This window comes from Delphinapterus leucas, chromosome 10 (assembly GCF_059928025.1).
Source record: "Delphinapterus leucas isolate spDelLeu-1000000601 "Yukka" chromosome 10, BTC_Dleu_Yukka2, whole genome shotgun sequence".
In the NCBI taxonomy this organism is placed as follows: Eukaryota; Metazoa; Chordata; class Mammalia; order Artiodactyla; family Monodontidae; genus Delphinapterus; species Delphinapterus leucas.
The window spans coordinates 30356635-30380715 of NC_143138.1; the positions used below are offsets into that span (position 1 = coordinate 30356635).

The 24081-nt window shown below is 45.8% G+C and overlaps 1 protein-coding gene across 1 annotated transcript in view; it reads left to right on the plus strand.

The window, feature by feature from the left end:
• CLIC5 (CLIC family member 5) overlaps nucleotides 1-19717 on the plus strand; it is a 107710-nt gene extending 87993 nt beyond the window's left edge. The window contains exons 5-6 of the mRNA XM_022582051.2: nucleotides 8629-8813; nucleotides 14922-19717. Of these exons, the coding sequence (XP_022437759.1) occupies nucleotides 8629-8813; nucleotides 14922-15089 (353 nt within the window). The 3' untranslated portion in view covers nucleotides 15090-19717. The remainder of the gene's footprint in view (nucleotides 1-8628; nucleotides 8814-14921) is intronic.
• The last annotated feature ends 4364 nt before the right edge of the window (nucleotides 19718-24081 follow it).

Below are 24081 nucleotides of genomic sequence, written 5' to 3' on the forward strand. Positions count from 1 at the left end.
TAGTCGGCATTTATGTCGCTCTTCCTATTAGCACAATGGGTTTTACAACCATTTATGAGTTTCTGGAAAGCCTAATAGAAAACACACATACGTGTTCGCTGTGGAAGTTGCAGAAGAGTTTTTTAAAAAATCTCCTTCAGCCAGTAGGGGGCGCCACCTCCCCGTCACAAAAGTCGGGGCCAGGCTCCCTAATGCGGACCACATTCCCTCCTGGCGGCTCCAGCTAGTTTTTACCCTCCCTGGTGAGTTTCTGCATTTTCCTCTTCAGCTGGCTGCATTCAGTGTCTCTCTGTCTCTCTTTCTCCTCCTGTTCATAAATAAACATTTGGGGCGTTTACATGGTACAGACTGTGTCCACAAAAGGAAACCTACATGTGAAGAGCTAAGTGATAATCTTTCTCTTCAAATTTACTGTGGCTTTTAGGAGATTTAGCAAATTATCTGAATCTGGAATTGTCTATGTTATCCATACCTCCCCTCATACTTGAAAATCATAGCTTATGAAAGGCATGTTGGATTGTCCTAACTTCTTTACCACGCTGGTGTTTGAAACACAGCCAGATAATTGCCAAAGATTCATCTTTCTTAAAGAAAAATATTTGTTTTCGTTGTTTGTTGTTGTTGGGAATAATACTTCTGAACAAAGGGCAAATATGAAGTTGATTTGTGGAGCTGTATAAATAAGATGATTATTCACAATGATGCCCTACAGGGTTTGAGGAGGGAGCTATGCAGAGGATCTGTCTCTTCCTCAAGGAAAATCCTCTGGAATTCTTTGGAAATCTGTCAGAGAGTGCCCCATTCACTCGGTGATTCGCTCCACGAAAGGGGGTTAAGGAGGCATCCAACGATGTCCTAGATCCCAATCCACCATAGTTGTAAGAGTTGAATCCTGCCTTGAGAGTAGAGAATTATCTACTGGCCTCTTATTGGAAGAACCACAAGAATTTGCCATTTAAAATCCCTCTCATTCAAGGCCAAAATCCCTTCTAGAATGGAGGAACAATACTCATGACAGCATGAGCTGCAGACTCTTCTCAAGACCAGGTGATGCCACACAAGGGAACACTAGGGGGTCTGCTGAAATTGTCATTGCTTTTTGCTTTCTCATAAACCACTGTTTTTCTGCCTTTCCTGTTTTCACCAGTGCCTAGAAATGGGGGCCTGGGAACTGCTTCCCACATATGAGCCCGTCACAGACAGAGCCCATTTGACAGCATCCTCCCCTCTGTGAGGCCAAGTCCACCATTCCTGGTCTGATGCCAAAGTGGACGTGAATTCTCCAAACCATCAAACCAAGAATATTTGACGCACCCAAAGAGCCCAGAGAGAAAAACGCTCAACCCAAAGAAATGATTCCAGGAGACTTGGGATCCTGAGCATGTTGGGGAATGCAGGAGTGGGCTTCACCCTCTGAGCTCCCTCGATTCTCCTTGGACCTGTGAAGTTCTGGGGTGATGGGATAAGCCTCACTTCAGACAGCCAGCTTCTGCCTTGAGTTTATCTCTTGCTCTCATCTTTTACCCACTCTGTCCTTGCTCCATCCTCAGACTTACATTCTACAGCCATAATAATGATCATAATTAGTATAATAACAATGATGTTTCATTAAGTCCCACCAGACTCTGTAGAACAAGTGGCAGGATTCAAACCCAGGTCTCCTGAACACCGGAGCTCTGGACCACCTTGCCTGGTATCATGCCTGTTATCACAGGCCCTCTCGGGCAGCCTGGTCCAGGGCTGTCTGACACTCCGACCCAGGCTCTCTCCACCCCTTCCCTGATGATACCAGTGATATGCCAACATAGCCAGAGGACCCAGGCACAGCAGAGAAGGGCCCACCAAACCGGAAGGAAAGCCGTTCCCATCTCCTACAACCCTGCTGCCATTTTTGCCTCACTGTGGTCTAAGGACCCGGCATAGACACTGCTTTAAGAGTTAAGGGGCCGAGGGGATCAGTCACCCCTTACCTGCTTTGTGTTCTAGAAGGGTCACTGTGAATCAGAGTGGGTGTGGCCCCCAGTTTCTACCTGCTTTATAATTTTCCCTCTATGTGGTCATTCATACTCATGTAACCCAAATATAACTGGGCCACCTTCCTCTCTTTAAGGACTCTTGCAAACAGAGAAAAGCTACATGACTCTAATTCCAAAACCTGGAAGAGGAATTCAGATCTTTACAGAAGATGTTTAGTGAGAGGAAATTACACTGCCCGTCACAAAGCTGAAAGTCCTAAATATGCCCTTAGAACATCTTTTTCTCTCCTCAAAATTGTATTCTTTATGACAGCATCTACGTTTCTGCTCACCTGGCCCACCGCTTCTCTTCCCCCACCTCCCATAACTCTCCTGGGGCTTTCTGCTGCCCCCGCCCCCTCCTGTCTCCTGGATCTTTGGCCCTGGGCATCTCATGGAAGAACAATTTGACCTCCCTTGGTTTCTAAAGAAAGCCTTCTTTCTCCAAAAGGTGAGGAAGAAGTGATAGTAAATTCTGACTATTTGATTTTTTGTTGTTGTTTTTCTCATCACATTTTCATTCATGCTTAAAGCTATCGAATATCAACAAGGTGAGGCCATCTTTGTATTTTCCCTCCAGTGATGGCCAGAAACATCTCTGTTGTGGTCTCCCTCAAACCACAGCAGCATTTTTTGTTTTTTGCATCCTTTATATTGACATGGTCTCAAATGAGAAGATGAAAATAAAAACTTCATTCAGTCAGCCAGATATTTCTCAATATCTAGATATTTCTTCCTTCATAGGCAAAACCCAAATGTATTTTTTTCTTCACCCAGATGTTTTGCTGTCACTGAGGCAATGGGACAGCACTGGCCCGAGTACAGGCAGAGTTGCTATTTGTTACTGAGGAATGATGTAAAGGGCCCTGGTAGGCTCTCTCTTCAGAGATTACTCCTTCTAGAGCCAATCATGGTTACTGAGAGCACCAAGGATTATAGCTAAAATCAACCCGTTAATAGCAGAGTACAAATATGTTATCAAATAGCTGGAAGCTAGGGCTTCCCTGGTGGCGCAGTGGTTGAGAGTCCGCCTGCCGATGCAGGGGACGCAGGTTCGTGCCCTGGTCCGGGAAGATCCCACATGCCGCGGAGCGGCTGGGCCCGTGGGCCATGGCCGCTGAGCCTGCGCGTCCGGAGCCTGTGTTCCGCAATGGGAGAGGCCACAACAGTGAGAGGCCCGCGTACCGCAAAAAAAAAAAAAAAAAGCTGGAAGCTAGGACATGAGGAATGGTATCCTGACAGCCACACTCTTGTCAGAGGATAAGGGTACGTGAGAAAGGTCTGCAGTATGGAAGGAAGACGGCAGGCTGGGTGGACCCCCAAGGAGCAGTGGGCCAGTGCATAGCATCCAGACATGGCCTTGCAGAGTAGAAGAAGTTTAAGCTTTACAATCCAGCAGCCCTGGTTTTAAATCCTCGTTTTGCTTTTAATTCATATGATAGGTTTACTATTTTGAAAATATTTTCCTGAGTACATAACTCTAATCTGTCCTAGGCCTCCATCAACTCCATGAGAGGTGAGGGTTTCTATAGAACGAATTCTAAGAAAGAAAAAAGAATTTAATATTTAGCTTCTGATATTCAAAATAGCATTTTCAACAAGACAGTAGCCTTGCAAGCCAAGCTATTGTCTTAAAATGTCCTAGATGCCTTTTTCTCTCAATTTTATCACGTCAGGAACCAGGCCTGGAGGACTCAGCTCACAGGGAGGATAGCTGCTCTGTGGTTGATGGAATCTTGGACGTAGGAAACTGAAACAGGGGTTTTGGGGATGAAGGAGGAGAGAGAGGCAGGGAGAAAGGGAACCAGAGACGTGTCTGGGGAGCCCCATGGGGTGCTTTGCTTGGGTATTCTTCCCAATCAAAGTTTCGGACAGAGGCAAGCAGCATCCCACCTCTGACCACCACCCAAGGGTCAACATCCCCACGGTTACTCTGGAAGGATGTGGAGGGTCAGCGTCACTGAGAAGAGATAGAGCCCCTGTGGTAGCCTCCCCAAGCTGCCCACCCAACAGACCTCAGGATTCCCATCTCCCCAGTGCCAGGAGGTCCCAGGCTCCTCACATACCCACTCCCCATTTACTCACAGGGAAGCGCAGGGGAGAGCAGGCTCTCTGAGTAACTGAGCATTTTTATGCAAAAGAGACTGAGAATTCCCTAGAGGGACTATTTAGATTATTACATCAACTAGATTCTAATCCAGAATGGACTAAATTAAAGTTGTCGTTTTCCCATGGCCCACGCATTGGGAGCTTGTCAGGAAGAGCAAAGCGGTTAAAGACAAAACAAGGGGGCTTCCCTGGTGGCGCAGTGGTTGAGAGTCTGCCTGCCGATGTAGGGGACATGGGTTCGTGCCCCGGTCCGGGAAGATCCCACATGCCGTGGAGCGGCTGGGCCCGTGAGCCATGGCCGCTGAGCCTGTGCGTCCGGAGCCTGTGCTCCGCAGTGGGAGAGGCCACAACAGTGAGAGGCCCGCGTACCGCAAAACAAACAAACAAACAAACAAAACAAGGTACGTTTTTCATGGTATGTCCCAGGAGTTGTTTGGACAGCCTGCTGGCACAGGCCTGTGTGCCTTGGATGGGACTAAGACACAATGTCTTTACCTGTTCAATGGGGATGAATAATAACCCTCATCTCAATAGCTTCATTGTGTATTTAAATGATCAGTGGCGTAAACACCCCTGGTCCACTTCAGAACATCAGTGAGTGTATTTCGTGCCGGTGCTGGGGAACAGGTTTCGAGCAGGGAAAGGAACACAGCAGGGTCTAGGGTGCCCGCTCTGGGGTAGGCTCCCAGTGACCACCATCTCCTTCTCCACGGGAGAGGTGAACAGACCCCCGTCCAGGCTGCGGACCATGATCAGAGGTGGACCCCCTGGTCCTTACCTGTCTGCAAGTTCACGTGCCAGAGAAAAATAACACACGAGAAACTGAAAACATAGCAACCTGGGCCCACAGGGCTGCTCCTGTCCTTTCAAAGGCCACCTGTGACATCGCTCAGCTCCAAGTGAATTTTGAGCCCCTGGGGTCTGCGTGGCTCTTTGCTGCTTGATATCCCCACTGCACAAAGCATGCCAGCAAACCCGGGCTGGGCCCTGCTTGCAAGAGCTTGTTGGAGGCTGAGTCTTGGCTCCCTGGTCCCCATTCAGCCTCCATGCCCGGGTAAGAGTATATTATTTTCTTAGCTCAAATTGCCGTTTCCAAGTTATTATTTCTCTACGAAGAGAAAACAATATTGGGTCTTATGTAATATCAACCTCAGTGAATCTGGAAGTGATCATGGAATGGGTGGATTTTTTTTTTCCTCCTTAAAAAAGAGAAAAATAAATTTGAGATTGTTTGCATATGGCTGAGAATATTTATGAACTATTCCCCTTGTTTCCTCATCACATATTTTACCCAGTGTGTTTGTGTGTGGTACGGAATAAATCTTTACGGGAAGGGTGGGGTGGAGAGGGGAAGAAAGCAGTTCAAGGACTGGGGATCCATCAAGTGCCTGGGACGTTAGTGGTCCCGGGTCTCGGGGTCCCCTGGCCTCAGGCTGGCTTGCTGCTCTCTGAGGTTCCCCGCCACCTCCCCGCCCAACGCCGTCCTGCTACTCAGAGGAAGTCTTTTGGAGGGAGGGTTTCAAATGCCAACACAGAAGGAATTAACATCTTCTTGTCACTCTGGTTTCTTTCACATCCCCTTCACTCTCACCAGAGCAGAAAGTTTAACAGCAACGGTTTCATGACCTGGGTACCATTAGCCAAAAGAGATCATTAAATTCTATGGATGCCAGATTGAGCGGGGGTCAGAAGAAGGAATGAGTTGGCAGGTAGGGGGGAAAGAGCCAGCAGAGAATGTATTGGCGCTGGTCTTTGTCATTCAACAACACAGCAGTGTGTTAGCACACAGGCACGTCTACCTCCCTCTGGCCCTGCCTCTCAGCACAGCTTGTCACCGAGAAGGATCCCGAGGGAGGGTACGGGACAGGGCTGTGGCTGGACATTCAGTCAGTAAGAGAAGCCAAGCTGCAGGCCATTGAATTTCCTCCTCTAGGGACTGGGCTTCAGAATCGGAGCTTAGAATCTCTCGTGCTCTGCCGTACCTCGGATTTTTTGAGGAATATACTGACCAAGAGTGTGGGGTGAGGGACAGAGCAGGGGTGACTGCCACGTTTGGTAACACAATGGCAGTAAGTGTCATTAACTGATGTCCTAATAGGAGCCAGGCACTGCATGACACGCTTTCCCCGCATTGGCTGAGTTAATCCTCCCGATGGCCTTATGGGAGTTAGGGATTTTTAATCCTGCAGTTGAGATGAGAAAAGCAATGCTCAGAGAGGTTGAGGAACTTGCCCACTGTCACACTTCGTAAGTGCCAGGATCAGGGTCATTTCCAGGATTTGTGGAGTCGGAAGCCAATACAATAAATAAGGAATTTGAAAAGTCAAGTTCAAGGCCTTGGAGTGTAAACCTCGGCAGCATTACAGTAAATTCACCCTGGGAGGGGCCAAAATTTAAACACAGGGTTAGCTCTGTCACATGGGCCCTTCCCTGCTGCCTCGTCTCCTCTTTTCTCTACCGTGATTATCGCCAACTCTGGCCTTCACGTTCCTGATCAAAAACGCACAAACACGAGTGATGCAGCTGACACTCGGAAGATGTCCTCAGGACATCCTGACTTGATATGTTACGTGGCGTGTCGTCGTTGTGACGTAAGGCAATGACCCTGCCCATTGCCAAACTTTACCCTTCCACCTTAAGAGACGGCTGGAGAGAGAGTTGAAATTTCTCCAGAACTATCCTCCCAGAGAGCTTCAGCTGCTGTTCTAGGCCTCTCTTACCAAAGTTCACGTTTCCAAGACTGGGCACTCGGGCAGGGACCTGCTCAGGTGTCTGGGGGCATTTGGAGTTAGAACCTGCAATGTCTCGTATCCCATCAATGTCTCTTTCCCTCGGGTGATATCAGCTCATCAAATTTCAGCAGGCATTCTATCTGATTTTTCCTTTCTCCGTTAGAATCAAGATTTTGTCATCATCTCCATAACTGAAAGGGGTAGCGGGATTTGTGGAAGCAAACAGACCCAGTATAAATCACAGCTGCTTCAGTGGGGGTGAGCTGGGGTGCTAAGAAGTATTGTTGGCACCCTCTGCTGGTGCGCTTGAATAGGCTTGCCGTCCCATCCCAGTCTAGACGATTACTAAGGGGAATACAAGCATTTTTCCCAGCCCCGCTCGCTCTGTTCTCCCAAACTGGAAACACAAAGCAGACGATGAAGTCCAAGTTCAAATGCCAGGGAGAAGGAAGTGTTGAGAAACCACATCCAACCTCCAGCCTGTTTTCACATGTTCCAGTAAGCGTTCAGTTGATGTATCTTGGGCTGGTGTCGTTCCATTGTCTCAGACAAAGTCTTTCTATGAAAAGACAAACATGGGTTATGCGAGGAGGAGCTAACAGAAGGCACATTTGGGGAAAATGTGAGCGAGAGCACTGTCCTCTGGGCTCTTCCTCCAGAGGCAGCTCCCTCCTTTTAGCTGCTGAAATTAACATCCAGCCTGATTCCCACCGTCTCGGTGTCAATCTCTAAACTAGAGTCTGGAAAAAACAGTCATTGGAGGGTGGGCTGATGACAGGTGCATTGGCCAATGACCTGGCCAGCCACCTCCTCCAGCGCTCAGGTGGACAGGTCCTAGGTTAGGGTTCTCTGACTGGAGTGGTCGGTGAGATTTCAGGTGGAATGACTCTGAGTGATAGTGATTTTCTATTGCTGCTCTTTTGAGTATTTTGTTCTGTTCTTATACGTAAGTGAATTATTTGCTAGATAATCACTGGGGCAAGACAGGAAAAATCTTCTGCCACATTGTCTTCCCTCGGATTTTCACCCTTTGAGCTGTATCCGTGACAGGTTTCCATGCAGGCAGGGTTGCACATTTCTGGTGGAGCCTGCTGCCCGGTGCGTTGGCCATTCCATTTTGGACCGCTCTGATTTTTAGAACAACCCCTCTAGATTAAACTCAAGGATGCCTCCTTGATACCCGCTGGTTCCCTGGGGGCAGCCCCGGACATGGGTGCTCACTGTCGTATGTCATGGCTTCCTGGAAGCCTTCACACCTCTCCTTCTGAGGTTGGGTTAGCCATAGCTAAGGCTGCCCCCAAATCTGGTGCCTATCTCTGTCCTAGGACCTCTATGCAGTTGTTGTTTACTTATTTAATAGTTCTTTCTTTCTACAAAATTATTATGCGGGTTGATTGCGGAATATCGGCAAGATTTAGATGAGCAAAAGAAGAAAGTGAAAACTGACAATTATTATCGCATCTGTTGGAGAGGAACTGTACAAGCTTTGACAGATATCCTGATGGTTGTATTTCTGTATTTATATGATCTTTTCCAAAAAAAAAAAAGGATTAGCAAATGTTTATTGTTTGGTTAAGGTTTGCTTTTTCAGGCTGTTTAATACTCTTCTATGGCATCGTGTACCTGGCTGTCAGGTACTCTGTAGTATGGGGGGAGCCAGTATCATGAGGTGGACAGGATTCTGGATAAGCTCCTTTGCTCTGAAGACCCCGTGGCTGTCTCCAGCGGCAGGAAGGTTGACTAAAGACACTTCTTTTGCTGTTCCACGCCAGCCCTTGAGCGAGGCCTGACCAAGGCACTGAAGAAACTGGATGACTACCTGAACACCCCTCTGCCGGAGGAGATCGACTCCAACACTTGCGGGGACGATGACAAGGGCTCCCGGCGCAAGTTCCTGGATGGAGACGAGCTGACCCTGGCCGACTGCAACCTGCTGCCCAAGCTCCATGTGGTCAAGGTAAAAATGCTCTGTGTATCCGCAGGTGCTCCCCAGATCTAGCTCCATCAAAGGCCCGGGTCACCTGTGGAGGTGAGGCGAGGGCAGTGCCGCCTGCTGATGGAGAGTCAGAGCTCGGAAGTCACGCGAACCGGGACCCCAAGTCTGCCTCCGCAGCATGCTGGCTGTATAACCTCTCTGAGCTCCAGGTTACACCTGTAACATAGGCATGTATTGTTTAACTAGGGCTGTTGGGAGACTAACTGTGGCCTGAACGTTCCTGCCATATTGTAAGGGCTCGATAGATAATAGTTGCTATTATTGTCCTGTTATATATAGTCCTGTCACTCCACAGGCCTCTTCCTTACCTCTTCCTCATAGGTTTTCACTGGCCACACCTCCACCCCGACATCTCTGTTAAGCGTGCCCTCATATGCATGTTTTCTTTGTGGGCGGATGCACCTTCTGTTTCCCTGTAGCCACTCTCTGGGGCAGGCAGCCATCTCCCTCATCTACCAGTTGAAGAGCTGGATTTTCTTGCTACTGCTGCACTTACTGATCACGGTTAACCTGCAGTGTAATCCTTTCCTATACCAGCCTTAGGATCTGAGAATTGGAAAGAAGAGGGAGATTCTGAGGTCACCCTAATCGCCCACCTCAAAGTGGACCCCTTCCTGTGTGTCTGTGACAGGCTTCTGTGCAGCTGTGACTGCACGTTTCTGATGACAAAGAGCCCTCTGCCTACCGAGCCAGCCCTACCATTTCGGACGGTTCCAGTTATTAAACCATCCTTCTTTATATGGAGCCCAAACGTGCCTCCCTGCTCCCTTGGTTCTCTGGAGCAACACGAAACAGGGCTGCTCTCTTCATCTCATTTGAAGACAGCAGTTGTGTCTCCCACATTTCTCTACACTAATACTTCTTCTCACATCCTTTTTTTTCATTCTTATTTTTTTAACCATATTTATTTATTTAAAATCATCTTTCTTGGAGTATAGTTGATTTACAATGTTGTGTTAGTTCCGGGTGTTCAGCAAAGTGATCCAGTTATATATATATATTCTTTTTCAGATTCTTTTCCATTATAGGTTATTACGAGATATTGAGTATAGTTCCCTGTGCTATACTGTTGTTGTCTATGTATGTTATATATAGTAGTGTGTTTATGTTAATCCCAAACTCCTAATTTATCTCCACCCCTCGCCCCCCTAACTATCCCCATTGGTAACCATAGTTTGTTTTCTATCACATCCTTTTCTGACTCTCACCAGACCAGAGAAAATTACAGTGTGATCATAGAGCTAGACTGCTCTCTACGTTTACATGTGTTAATATCTTATTGTCTCAGACAAAAAGCTCTGTGAGGACAGGTCTTCTCCAAGCATGATGGTGGGTACATGGTGGCCCTTTAATAAATACTCATTGATTGACCATTTGATCACCTAGCTTGTGATCCCCAGTTTCTTTCCACCTGTCACTAAGGAGAACCAGATTCAATCATTTATCAGCTGGATATCTGCCTACTGGTTTTCAGCTGATGTCCTGAGCTGGAAATCAGAGCCCTCCAATCAGAACACACGCCAGCTTGAGTTGAAATGTTAGCTGTGCACACACCGGTGCTCCTGCTGGACACGTCAGGGCTGGAGGCTGGGAGAGAATCATGCTTGCCAGGGCTGATGGGCAGAGCAAATTCAATGTATTAATAGGAAGACACTTCGGGTTTGGGCCAAGCCAATGGTCACTGGTAGGTCCAGCCAAGCTATGTCTTTGAAGTTATTAATTACTGCATGCCCACCCCACCTCCTAAACATCTTTTATTCTCATTTCCTGAGGAACAAGTGGCACCATTAGGGGTGATATGATTCTATCAGTCACACTGTCAGAGTGAGGTAATGGAAAGAACCCTGTTCTAGAAGTCCGGAGACCCAAGTTCTGGTCCCGTGGGTGCGGCAGGAGCTGGGCCAGGCCTTTTACTCTTTGGGGGAATCATTTCTCTCATGCTCAAAAGAAGAGATGTGGATTACATTCCTCCTCGCCTCTTCCCCTCACTTCCGTCCCTCCTCCTGTCACTCACACGTGGGTTGACCACCCACTCAAGAATCACGTGTCTGATCAGGTGAACAAATGGATCTTCCAGGCCTCGTGCTTCATCCTCTGGTTTCTCCAGTTCCTTCCAGCCCTGGACGACTAAGTTACACTCCTGTCCTGGGATGAAGTTCAGTGTGTCATTTACTTGGAGGAGCTGGGGATCAGAGGGAGGATGGCCTGCGAAGGGGACAAAGGCTGGGCCTCACCTCCCGTCTTCTTGGATTTCTGCTGACCCAGCTTATCAGATCCCAGAGCCCTGGCAAACCTCTGGAGTGTGGAAAGCGCGAAGGGGCAGCCAAGTCAGACCTCCATTTTGGCTTCAGACGCCAAGACTTAATCTGGGCTGGGGGAGCTAACTGTTTTCATATGAAAGCAAATTCAGAACATGAGCATGGACGTTCCTGCGGACGTCAGAGCTTCTGCCGTGCGCGTCCTCTCCCTCTCTCTTTCATTGGCTCTCCTTCAGTTTGTCTGCATCCTTGGAGGCTGAATTGCTCTGGCCCCACTGCTCACGGACAGCCTGGTTTGAACTTTCGTTGCCTGGCTGCCTTCTATTCTCATCTCCCCACACAAGCCAACGTGTGAGGAAAGAACCAGCTCTGGCCAAGGTCATGGTCCCTCCAGGCAGGGAGGGACACACGGGACTCTTGTGGCTGCCCCTGGGACCCTCGGCCCCTGGACCCTCACGTGGCACAGGGACCTGTTCAGCTGCTGAAGCAAACAGGAAGGGAGCTATATATATAAATACAAATATATATTCATAAGGTGCATCTCTGCCGTTTTCAAGCTCATATTATATATATCCTTTAAAAACTTGAAAATGCATTCCAGCACGTAGAGACTTGAGGCTGCCCCACGGATCAGTTTATAATTTTGAAAAATATTCTTTTTTGAAAAATATTTTTTGATCGATGCCTTGACCTTATTGTGGGCCTTTTTCTTTCTGTTTTTTTCCATTTTTTTAAATTGAAGTATAGTTCATGTACAATATAAGTTACAGGTGTACAGCATAGTGATTCATGATTTTTAAAGGTTGTACTCCACTTATAGTTAACTATAAAATACTGGCTGTATTCCCCATATTGTACATCTTTGTAGCTTATTTTATACATAGTAGTTTGTGCCTCTTGATCTCCTAGCCTCTATTTTGCTCCTTCCCTCTGGTAACCACTAGTCTGTTCTCTGTGTCTATGAATCTGTTTCTGTTAGATTCACTAGTTTGTTCTCTTTTTTAGATTCCACATATAAATGATAACATGCATGATTTGTCTCTCTCTGTATGACTTCTTCCATTTAGCATAATGCCCTCCAAGGCCATCCATGTTGCTGCAAATAGCATTATTTCATTCTTTTTTAAGGCTGAGTAATATTCCATTGTATATAGACCACATCTTCTTTATCCATTCACCTGTTGATGGGAACTTGGGTGGCTTCCATGTCTTGGCTATTGTAAATAGTGCTGCTATGAACACTGGGGTGCATGTATCTTTTTGAAATACTGTTCTCGTTATTTTAGGGTATAAACAGGAGTGTAATTACTGGATCATACGGCGGTTCTAGTTCTAGTTTTTTGCGAAAACGTCATACTGTTTTCCACAGGGGCTGCATCACTTTGCGTCGTGTGGGCCTTTTTCATTCACTCTGGAAATTTCCAGCTGCGTCCCTTGGTGGAGCCTCCACCCCTGCCTGGATTTTCTCATTACCCAAGACAGCCTTTTCTATAGGTTCACGAGCAAACCCAAGGAGCCGCCGTCTTGCAGTGAGCAGAGGGTTCTGTCGAAGGACCCTGATTCCATCACCTGTGTTATCAGCCACACCTACGCTAGACACACATTGCCAGGTGGCTTCTGTAGTGACCACCCCAAACCAGTTATTTTAACCGAGATAATTTCATATGAAGAAGTACTAAGAACTAGGAAGCCAAAATGTCCCTTGAGGTTCCTCCTTCAGGGCAGCAGGGCAGAGGGAAGAGGTTGGGATGATCCAAACTTGAACTATACAATAGCCAAGACACGGAAACAACCTAAATGTCCATTGACAGATGAATGGATAAAGAATATATATATATCTATATATATATATATATATGTGTGTGTGTGTGTGTGTGTGTATACATATATGTACATATGTATATGCAATGGAATACTACTCAGCCATAAAAAAGAATGAAACAATGCCATTTGCAGCAATATGGATGGACCTGGAGATTATCATGCTAAGTGAAGCAAGTCAGAAAGAGAAAGACGAATACCATATGATATCCCTTCTATGTGGAATCTAAAATATGACCCAAATGAACTTATCTACGAAACAGAGTCACAGACAGAGAGAACAGACGTGTGGTTGCCAAGGGCAGGGGTGGGGGAGGGACGGACTGGGGGTTTGGGATGAGCAAATGCAAACTAGTGTACATAGACTGGATAAGCAACAAGGTCCTACCGTACAGCACAGGGAACTCTATTCAATATCCTGGGATAAACCATAATGGAAAAGAACATGAAAAAGAATGTGTAATACATATGTATAACTGAGTCACTTTGCTGTACAGCAGAAATCAACACGACATTGTAAATCAACTACACTTCAACAAAATAAATTAAAAAACAAAAAACCCCTAGAACTCCATGAGGGATCCCACAGAGCTACACCTTGGACCTCCAAGGTGGGGTGCTGCTTAGCTGGGGCTGAGGACTGGGTTCAGAGAGGCCCGTGGGGCTGGGACCCAAGCTCAGTGGTCGGCTCACTGTTGCGTGCCGGCCTCTCTGAGCTGGTGCGAGGACACGGGTCCTGTGAGCGTTTGCAGAATGGCAAACTGGATTCAGCTGCTGCTACTGGAGAAAAAGAGACTCTCTGTGACTCACAGGTCTCACGTCTTTGAAGCCCTCCCTGGCTAGAGAGACCTTATTAAAGAGACCACGTAGCCCCTACCTAGGAAGGAATGCATGCAGTGGGCAAAAGGTGGGTCTCAGTGAATTCTGACAACAGGTCATCTTTATTGAGCACTTAGTATGAGCCAGCCCCCCCACACCTCCAATCATTTTATGTGTATTAACTGATTTATTACTCCAAGGTAGCTCGTCTTATTACCTCCATTTTAGAGGAAAAGAATTTGGGGCTCAGAGAAGTTAAGTAACTAGTCCAAGGTCACACAGCTGTCAAGTAGTGTGGTCAGGATTGCAGATCCAGTCAGCTGGGATCCAGAGCCCACGCTTTTAACCACTATGCTACTGTGTCTCTCAACACAAACACCACTTCCCCAGAACGCCCAAGTCCACAGCCCCGAGTGTGGTAAACTAAGGAGAGAACAGAAATCACTGTCTGTTCACTCCCACATACCCTGAACCTCCATATACATTGCTATACCTAACTTATGTTTTATGCTTTGTATTCTCTTCTGTAAATAAGGATGCTTAGTAAAGCAAAGTGGTTGGGGAAAAAAGAAAAATAAATGTTGTCTATAATTCTATCAAGCAGACATAACCACTGGTAATAGATTGGTGTATAGACTTCTAGTCATCCTACATATTTCTCCAAATGCCTTATACTACACTTCAAACTTAACAGCCTCTCTTGAAGCGTTTTCCAAGTCACTGGGATTTCCTCTGCAGCATCATTTTTCATGGCTCTCCAGATATGTATGATAACGTATTTATCCATTCACGTGTTGCTGGACATTTGTGTTGGATTCCATGTTTTGCTATTCCAAATAGTCCTACGGTCCTATGTGTGTAGGTAAATCTTCTTGTACACCCATGGTATTTCCTAAGGAAAAAAATCCCTGGAAGCAGAATTACTAAGTCAAAGGGCAAATTATATTTGCTTGAGAAAATACAATAAAATAAATAAAATATAAAATAAAATAAAATAAATTGCATTAAAAAGGCAGCACTGCCATCTTGTATGACAAGCATCTTGCTGCTGGCCCCTTGGGATGCATGGAGGGTCTTCCCTCTGGGCACACACTCGGTCACACCACTAACACCTTCCCGGTGGTTTGTTTCATGCTTTAACACCATCTCCATCCTGCCATCTCTGTTGTAGACTGTGGCCAAGAAATACCGCAACTACGATTTCCCGGCTGAGATGACGGGCTTGTGGCGGTACCTTAAGAACGCCTATGCCCGGGACGAGTTCACCAACACCTGCGCGGCCGACAGTGAGATTGAGTTAGCCTATGCGGATGTGGCCAAGCGCCTCAGCCGATCCTGAACTTGGCCGTCTTGCCCCATCACTGCTGCAGAAAGACTCACCATCTCCCCCAAGGACTCCAGCTTCACGGACTCCTTTTCCACGGCACCTCCAGAAACTTCTGTTTTTATCAGGCCGCATCTTGCTGGCATCACTGGAACCCCAGCCTGCTGTCTTTGATGAAGGTCGGCACCACGCCCATCTGATCAGGCAGGAACCTGCAAGCAGAAATGAGAGAAACCGTCAAGCTCTCAGCCTTTCGGGCCTGGGCTGGGTTCAGTGTATTTGGGGTCGGTGCGGGAGAACGAACCCGTCTGTGGGATTGTCACTGGCCCCTTTTGCCAATATCAAAATATCTCCTAGGCTGCGTTAGACACGTGCAACACCCTGTCCTCGTCCACTCACCTCTTTGTCAGTAACTCCAAGGCCAAGGCCAAACGCCATCTTAGTTCTCATTAGAAAGAGATGCAGTGCTTTGTTAGGGGGAGACAGAGAGTGAATGGAAAGAATGGAGCAGGTGTGCATTTGGGCGTCCGGCAGACACACCTCCAGTCACTCACCACTTTCCGGCACTCCTGTCCCTTCGGGCACTGAAGGCCAGATTGGAAAACTATTTCAGACACAGTCTCAGTTCGCTGCGGTGCCAGGTGCAGTCTGATGCTATCAAGTACCTGGCTTGATGCTGATCTCCATTTTTATCTGTCCAGGCCTTGCCAGGAAGGGAAATTGGCATGTAATTCCAAGCTGGGGTGACTGGGAAGGGGAGGGGAGGGGAACAGTGTCAATGCCAAAAGGCCCAAGGGGTCTACCAGCCGTGGGGTTTGCTTGCTTACGGGAGTGGTTTCATTGGAGATTACATGCCTGGGTTTGACTGTGTTTATCCACGAGTGAATTTTGGTCTCTGAGAAAGCAGATGGAAGTGGGGGGTGGAAGGATGGGTGAGGATTAAGAAAAAGTTCTTTAGGAGGCTCAGTGTTTCCCGGGAATCTCTTAGATAGGTCTTCTCTCTTATGATCTAACTAAGTCTTGAACTGGTGATGTCATGTAACTACCCACCAAAATCCAAGAATTGGCCAAAAATGACTGTCCGGTCTCTTCAAGTTGTTCCTGGATGTGAGTCTGCTAAGCCGGGTGCTCTCTGAATCAACTGTAGCCTCTGATGGGTGACAGATACATTTAGGAGGTGGCTTGATCACGGAGCCTTAGGAATAAAGTCCATGGGCCTTTCTGATTGGGAAACCATGTGGTTTAAACTCGAACAGAAAATACATACACATCTGGGTAAATTTTCCTACCATCTGACTCAACTGCAAGATGAAAAAGAAAAAACTGTTTTTTAGCTAATATTTCGCTCTGCAGTCATTCTCCTTGAATTTCACCTCCTTAAAAGCTCACCCTGCTTGAGCACGGGGACCTGTGCAGAGGAAATGAAGAAAAATGAGCTAGTCATCAGCTCCCTCTTCCCGTGAACACCCTGGGAGAAAGTCCACCCGCCACAGACCCTCACCTCCAACAATCCTTCCTTCTGTGTTGCCTGTTGGTGGAGAGAGAGGCTCCCAAGTGCCCGAAAGCCCCAGGACTTGGCTCACTGGTCAGTGAGGGCAGAACGGCACAGGGCCTTCCTGTAGAAACATCACCAGATTCTAACCCAAGCAATCCCCGGACCTACCTGCCTCCAGGGATCTCTGGAGATAAAAGGGGCCCCTGATCAGAGGCAAGGAGAAGAAGCAGGAGGGTCTCCTTTAGCCCAGGGAGGAAGACGACGTTTCTCAGCAAGACATCCTATAAGCCTGAGACCTTTCAAAAAGCAGAAGGAATTGATGCATTTTCACCTCTAAGGGAACCTTTCCACAGACTCCCTGGTAATTTTGTCCCTGGAGATGTTTGAAAAGAACTGGTAAGGAGACAGTCCTTTTGACTGTAGGGAAAAGCCCCAAACTGGCCTCCTGGGAGGTGAAAGCTTGAATGATCCCAAAGGCCTTTTAAGTAGTGTGAAATCCTGTTGTCCCAGAAATCCTTCCCTCAACGTCACAGCACAAGCATGATGATCTAAGAGGCAGTTTACTTTCCTGAGACCCAGAGAGGCGCTTTTCTTAAAGCACATCTGAGAAGCATAGCCAGCCAGCGACAGAGAAAACAGGAGGAGCTCAAGTGGAGTAGCTCCCCCAGAGGAGTTTTTGCACACCAAGACTCTGCTTTGATATTCAGAATTCAGCAATTGGTGAGTCTTTAAACAACAAGCCTTTAAAAACAAACAAGCCAAACCAAATCAACATTGTTAGTTCTAGATGTTCTTTCTGTGGTTGACTTAGTTTTACATAAATAACAATATTAAGGCAAGGGGGTGAGTTTGGGACAGTTATATGATCCATCGTAACCACTTAGAAGAGGGAGAGGAGTTATAGATGGACGGCACTTCCTGGTACTCAATCCAGGACTATCTTTTTATTGCAACAGGAGATTATCATGGGATGCAACTGACTATTGATTTAAAGCTTTAATGTCTATGACCAGATTTATCAGAATATTTTTAAATAGTAATAATATTGCCTTATGATTATTTTTTTCCAAAGAGATTTTTCTCCAGATCTTTCAGCCTCCCCGGGTTTTGGCCATGACCTTGTCATGTACACAGCTTATCATCTCCCAGCAACAGTGTGGAGAGGTCCTTAGGTGTCCCCAGAACCAACTCAGGGAGTATTGATGGTCTGCAGTTTGACCCTGAACTCCAGAGTGTTAAGATGGGAGGTGACCTTTGTCATTGGTCTGGAATGCATATCGATGCCTCAGAAAGCATTTCGCTGATGCTGAAAGGGGATTTATTTGGGTTAAGATCCTGTTTTACTCTGGATTTAATTCTCTCCTTCGACTTTCACATCACTGTGGCTTTTTTGGTGGAGTAGCATAGTGGGGTAGCATATGACAAGAATCATACTCAGAACGACTGTGTTGAACTTACCCATCTTCTCAGTCCTGCTTGCCTCTCAGGTGGCCCCAAGAGGGTATGGGATAAGATTTTAATAGCTATAAAAGATGAGCTGGGTCAGTAAAATCTGGATTGGTCCAGAGCATAGTTCCTTCTATCGCACACCTTCATCACCTGACAATTCAGAATCACAGGCATGAGTATGGCTGTCTTGTTTTGAACAAGGATACAGCTACCTGGCACCAAGCTCGTGAGTTGAAAAGTGAAACCCACACTCCACTGGGTTATTGGACCGCAGGATCTCAAACCGGTTTCAGCTTCCTAGGAAATGGCACTGTCTTCAGCGTTCACTTCTCGTGCTGGTGGGGCCACTGAGGAGTTTGATCTTTTCATTAGAAAGGGGCCATGGCAAGAGTGAGGTTTCCTGGGCTGAATTTTCTAGCACTGAATGAAATAACAGAAGCTCACAACACCTGTGCCCACTGGCCACTCTGCAGAAAGACAAGACCAAGCATCTTAGAATTGTTGCAAAATGCATCATGCCCAGAATGGACCCTGAAGATCTAAGAGTCTTAGAAATCAGCAAGGTCTGGAGAAAGAGAATTAAAAGGGAGGCAGAGTCAGGAAAGTGCAGGTCTACCTAGCAAGTTTTCCATCAGGAGGAAACAGGGAGAGTCTGCCTGAAATTAAGTTGGTCTAGGGACAGCAGACATCCAGTAGGTACGTCTGTGGCTCCTATTTCCACTGACCAGGAGCCAGTTCAACAGCAGAGGGAATCAAGATGCCGGTGTCTTCCTCCTTGGAAAGATGAAACAGTAACTCATGGTTAAAACTATGCTTGATGATTCACAAGGGATCACTTTCTTATTTTTTATGTAACATTAAAAAGAACCTAAAGCATTAGAGAAAGGAGTGTGCCTGTGAAGCATCCTGGTTCTGATGTTGGGACAGAAGTGATCACATCATTGGCTTTGGGGCCCTTCTAGCACAAAAGGCCCATTATCTTCTATCCACTCCTCTTGGCATTTAATCCAAACAACACGCGCCCTCCTATGAATGCATCCTCCTCTCCCTTTGTCAGCATTCTCCTCCCAGTTTACTTTCAGGATACTTTCATTTCGTAATTAGGTATGATCCAAAGTGTACGTAATCTTACTTAATGTTACTCAAGGAAATGGATCCAATGCTACCCTCTGCAACCAAAAATAAAAAAAGTTGCCTCGTTGTAGGGTTTGGGCTAATCTGTGTTTCTCTAAAAGCAATCTGTTTTTTTGGCAAAATACAATTTTAAGGATACAGTTGTCTAAGGTATTTGTGTATAATTAGAGATTTTGCAATACTGACTATGCATATATTTAAAATATAAAATACCCAGCTGATGTTTGAATTTGTCTATCTTTCCTGACCACCTGCCTATCCCATTTTATAAGCTGGAGAGCTAACCAATTTAGCAAAAGAAGCCTAGCTTTTATAAAAGATCAAACATATCATTTTATAAAGACACTCCCAATGATGGTAACTTGATTTTCTCAGGACCTTTAACTGTGGTGATAAAATCGCAGGTCTTGCTTTCAAGCCTTAATAATGTAAAATGCCTTTTAATGAAGATATTGCTGAGTGTCTTCCTCATGAATCTGAACCAGTTATAAATTTGTTTTGCAGTCTTGATTGATATTGACTGATTCAAATAAAGTCGGTTTATTTTCAAATATTACAAAGGCGATCACCAGACTTCTTACTGGAGGTGGGGATTTCCTGTGCTGTTTGAAATGTGTACGAAATACCTCTTTATTTTCCCAAACGTTATTTTATTTTCCCATTGTAAAAGAAAATATGTTCATTCTTCTTAAAAATCAAAAACAAATAAAAATTACACAGCAATAAAAAAGAATGAAATAGGGAATTCCCTGGTGGTACAGTGGTTAGGATTTGGTGCTCTCACTGCCGAGGCCCCGGGTTCAGTCCCCGGTTGGGGAACTAAGATCCCGCAAGCCCCACGGTGCAGCCAAAAAAAAAAGTAATAAAAGGAATGAAATAATGCCATTTGTAGCAACATGGATGGACCGAGAGATTATCATACTGAGTGAAGTAAGCTAGACAAAGACAAATATCACATGATATCGCTTCTGTGTGGAATCTGAAAAATAAAAGATACAAACGAACTTATTTACAAAACAGAAATAGACGCAGAGACATAGAAAACAAATTTATGATTACCAAAGGTGTAGGGGGGGAGGGATAAATTAGGAGGATGGGATTAACAGATACACACTACTGTATATAAAATAGATAACCAGCAAGGACCTACTGTATAGCACAGAGAACTATACTCAATATTTTGTAATAACCTATAAGGGCAAAGAATCTGGAAAAGAATGAATATATATATATATATATTTATATATATATAACTGAAGCACTTTGCTGCACACCTGAAACTAACATGACATTGTAAATCAACCAGACTGCAATTAAAAAAAGAAAAGAAAAAAAAAAAGGAGGAAGAAGAACAGAAGGAAAAGCAAAAAGCTTGTGACTCAGCCATCCAAAAACAGATTTTTATTTTAGCAAGGCTAAAAATTCTATCATGGTACATGGCCTAGGTGAAAAAAATATACTGATGTTCCTTCGTGGGTCTTATTTCAATTTCCTATGTGTATTGTACCTGGGGGTGGGCCAGCAGTGACAGTGTAGGTGCGATTTAAGGAACACCTTAAAAGACTGGTCTATCTGCACCCAAAGCTCTCTCTTGGCCCTCGGTGGCCTCGCCCTATCAGCTTTCCTGGCCTGAAATTCCCACCCTTAGCATCATGTCACTGACTCTGGATTAAGGTCCCCAGAATCCTCAGTAAGAATTTACCTGTAGGGTCTTCCCTGGTGGCTCAGTGATTAAGAATCCGCCTGTCAATGCAGGGGACGTGGGTTCGAGTCCTGGTCTGGGAAGATCCCACATGCCGCGGAGCAACTAAGCCCGTGCGCCACAACTACTGAGCCTGTGCTCTAGAGCCCAATAGCCACAACTACTGAAGCCTGCGTGCCTAGAGCCTGTGCTCCGCAACAAGAGAAACCACCGCAATGAGAAGCCCTTGCACCACAATGAAGAGTAGCCCCCTCTTGCCGCAACTAGAGAAAGCCCACGCACAGCAACAAAGACCCAATGCAGCCAAAAAATAAATTAATTAATTTATTAAAATAAAATTTTAAAAAAAGAATTTACCTGTAGTCAGCGTAGCACCTGAGGAGGACCTCTGTGAGCATTCACACTGCTGAAAGGTGCAAAGGTCCTGGCAGTCCTCTGTGCTCTCCGTGCTCTGTCAGAACAGCTTCTCATCCCTTGGAAGAGATCAGACCCTTGACTCAGGGAATAAGTCCTGGTGGGAGAGGCAGCCGGCAGCTCAGAGCAGATACTGTTTGTTGGTGGTCATCTCTCCATCCCGACCACCCCTATCTTCCTCTGGTGATCTCTGATGGGGTCGGAGTCCACTTCCCCATTCCTCCCTTCTCCCCACCTGCCCACTCTCTCCCCACCCTCCTGTGACTCAGGTGAGGACGGTTCCAACCCCAGGTTCAGGGGTGAATTATGAATGGTCTGAGCCTGTCCTCCTGGCTGTGGTTGGTTTCAGAGTGGACTCTTGACCAATTTTCACCCAGTGTTGTGAGGGGAGGTTTGTTCAAGAACTGCTGAGAAAGATTTCCTTGTTTTTCAGAAAGTGACTCCCTAAGTCACTGCCTCTGGTGCTCCCTCGGAATGTGGGTGTGAGGTCTGGAAGCGCTGCCGCCCTCTGGAGACCATGAGGGCCAAGCCTCAGGCAAAGGCACTAATACACTGCAAAATGCAACAAGAGTGGAGAGAGCCTAGGTCCTCGATGGGACCCCGAGCTGCTGAAATGTCAAATCTTGAGACTGGTTCTACCTCTGCACTTCCTGTCCTGTGATACATCCTAGACTGTTTGAGGATGTTTATTGCTTCTTTGTTTATTACTATGAGTGGCCAAAACATCCTAAGTGGTATATTAGCCAAGTTTGTTGTTGCTGTTAATAGCCAGTTAGGCCATCAGCTTGTTCACCCAGGAGGCGTTCTGTGTTTCTACTGTTTGCGTGCAGAGGGTCTGTTCTACATGCTGACCAAGGGCTGGGAACATGGGTCTTCATCTCTCTGCATCTTGTTTCCTTCCCTATGCTATGACAAAACCAAGGGGCATGCGAATGGCAATCACCGTGCTTGGCATTGAGGAGCACTGCGCCTTGTTCCAGAGGAGTTTCCAAAAGGTGGACTTGGAGATGGGAGCGTCTCATATACTCAAAGGTGTTGTGAGCCGTGTCTTTTTTACTCTTATGTCTAGTAGCTTAAGATCGCCAGAGTCCCCAGTAAGTTTTGCCTTGCGGGGAAAGGCATGGGGTATCAGACTAGAGAGGTAGGAGCCTGAGGATTAAAAACAAGGAGATCAGGATTTTAATCGTAGGTCCATCACTTAGTTACTATGTGACTTGGCATAAAGTCCCTTTCTGAGTCTCAGTTTCCCCCAGGGGTTATTAAGGCCTCTTGCCTATGAGATGATGAAATCCCTGATGAAGAGTATTTATGAATAATAGAGGGTTATTTCAAGTGGAATGACATTTTGGCCAATTGGAATCTTCAATCTGTTGGAAGGTCTCACTGTAGTCTTTAATGGAAAGAGATGATCGCCAGAAAACACATGGATACTAGGAATGTGTGTGTGTGTGTGTGTGTGTGTGTGTGTGTGTCGGGGTAGGTGTCTTGTAAATTTCAGGCTATTTTTGAGTCAATTCACATCCACATCAGCCTCCTATCTTTCTCATCTACACTGAATGAAATCTACATCTAGATGCAATGAGAATGACTGTGGGCCCCACAATTAGGTTCACTGAGCTACAGTTACTTATGCAGAAAGTAAAGCAGACTCAAGTTTTGGAAAGATTTTCAATATAAAGGAAGGACATTTTTAAAAATTTGACTTTAACCCATCTTTAACTAGAATATCTCAATGTCCCAAACCTTCAAACCAGTGAATTTGTATAGGACTTGGAGTCTAGACCACACAAGATGCATAATACAAATGTCATGATAGAGACCAGCATAGAATCAAGACCTGATCCACCTGTGGCTTGGTTATATGCCATCTTGTAGCTACTTGGAATTGTCCGCTGTGTGTCAATCACTCGTCATAGCCCCTTCCCCAATGAAAAACTAAGCTCCTTTAAGGACTGGAACGTAGGTTATCCAATTTTTGTGCCGTGCCTCACCCGTCCAGCACTCAGCAAGTATCAGGTGCTCAAAAATATTTATCAGTGGTTGATTGGAGACATGAGACAGTATTCGAGACTTCTGGTTCACCACTTCCCTGGAGTCCCTGATCCCCACTGTATCGTAATGCTGAACGTGGAATGATAACCGAGCCCAGGACAGAAATGCGTGTCTGTGTTTGTTAAGTATGCTTTCATTATACATCTGAAGAATGGATCCTTCTAATACAGTCTGTACAGCGCTTACCTGTCTGAACAGATGAAAAGCCGTCTAATGCACATTGAATCGCGCGGTTGTGATTAGGTAATGATCTAGCCAGTTTCCCAAGTAGGCCACAAGATTCTGCCTCGATCTGGTGTACTTAGAAATGGGTTAGAAGTTCTGAAGTGAGAGTGACTATGGATGCTATAGTCCTGCAATTATCTGGCTCAATATGAGTTCAACGAATGCATCTTTTTTTCTGAATATATGTTCATTAGAGAAAACTTAGAAAATACAAACTAGCAAGAAAGAAGAAACTAAAAGAATACCTGTAACCCCTCCACCAGGAGATAACCACATTTAATTTACACATAATTATCTAGTGAGATTGAAATATAAATATAGACAATTTTTTTAACAAAAGAGCTATTATTTATTGACAACTGAAATCAAAGTACTTTCTTGTCTCTATGGTAAACAGTTGTGAGCAAAACATATATTCCTGTTTCTGTGCCAAACTATACCAGGACTAGGCACAAATAACCTGCTATTTGCTCCAGAAAATACTTGCTTACTTATCAAGATCAACAGTTTGCTCAACAACGTTTGTTTCAAGACCG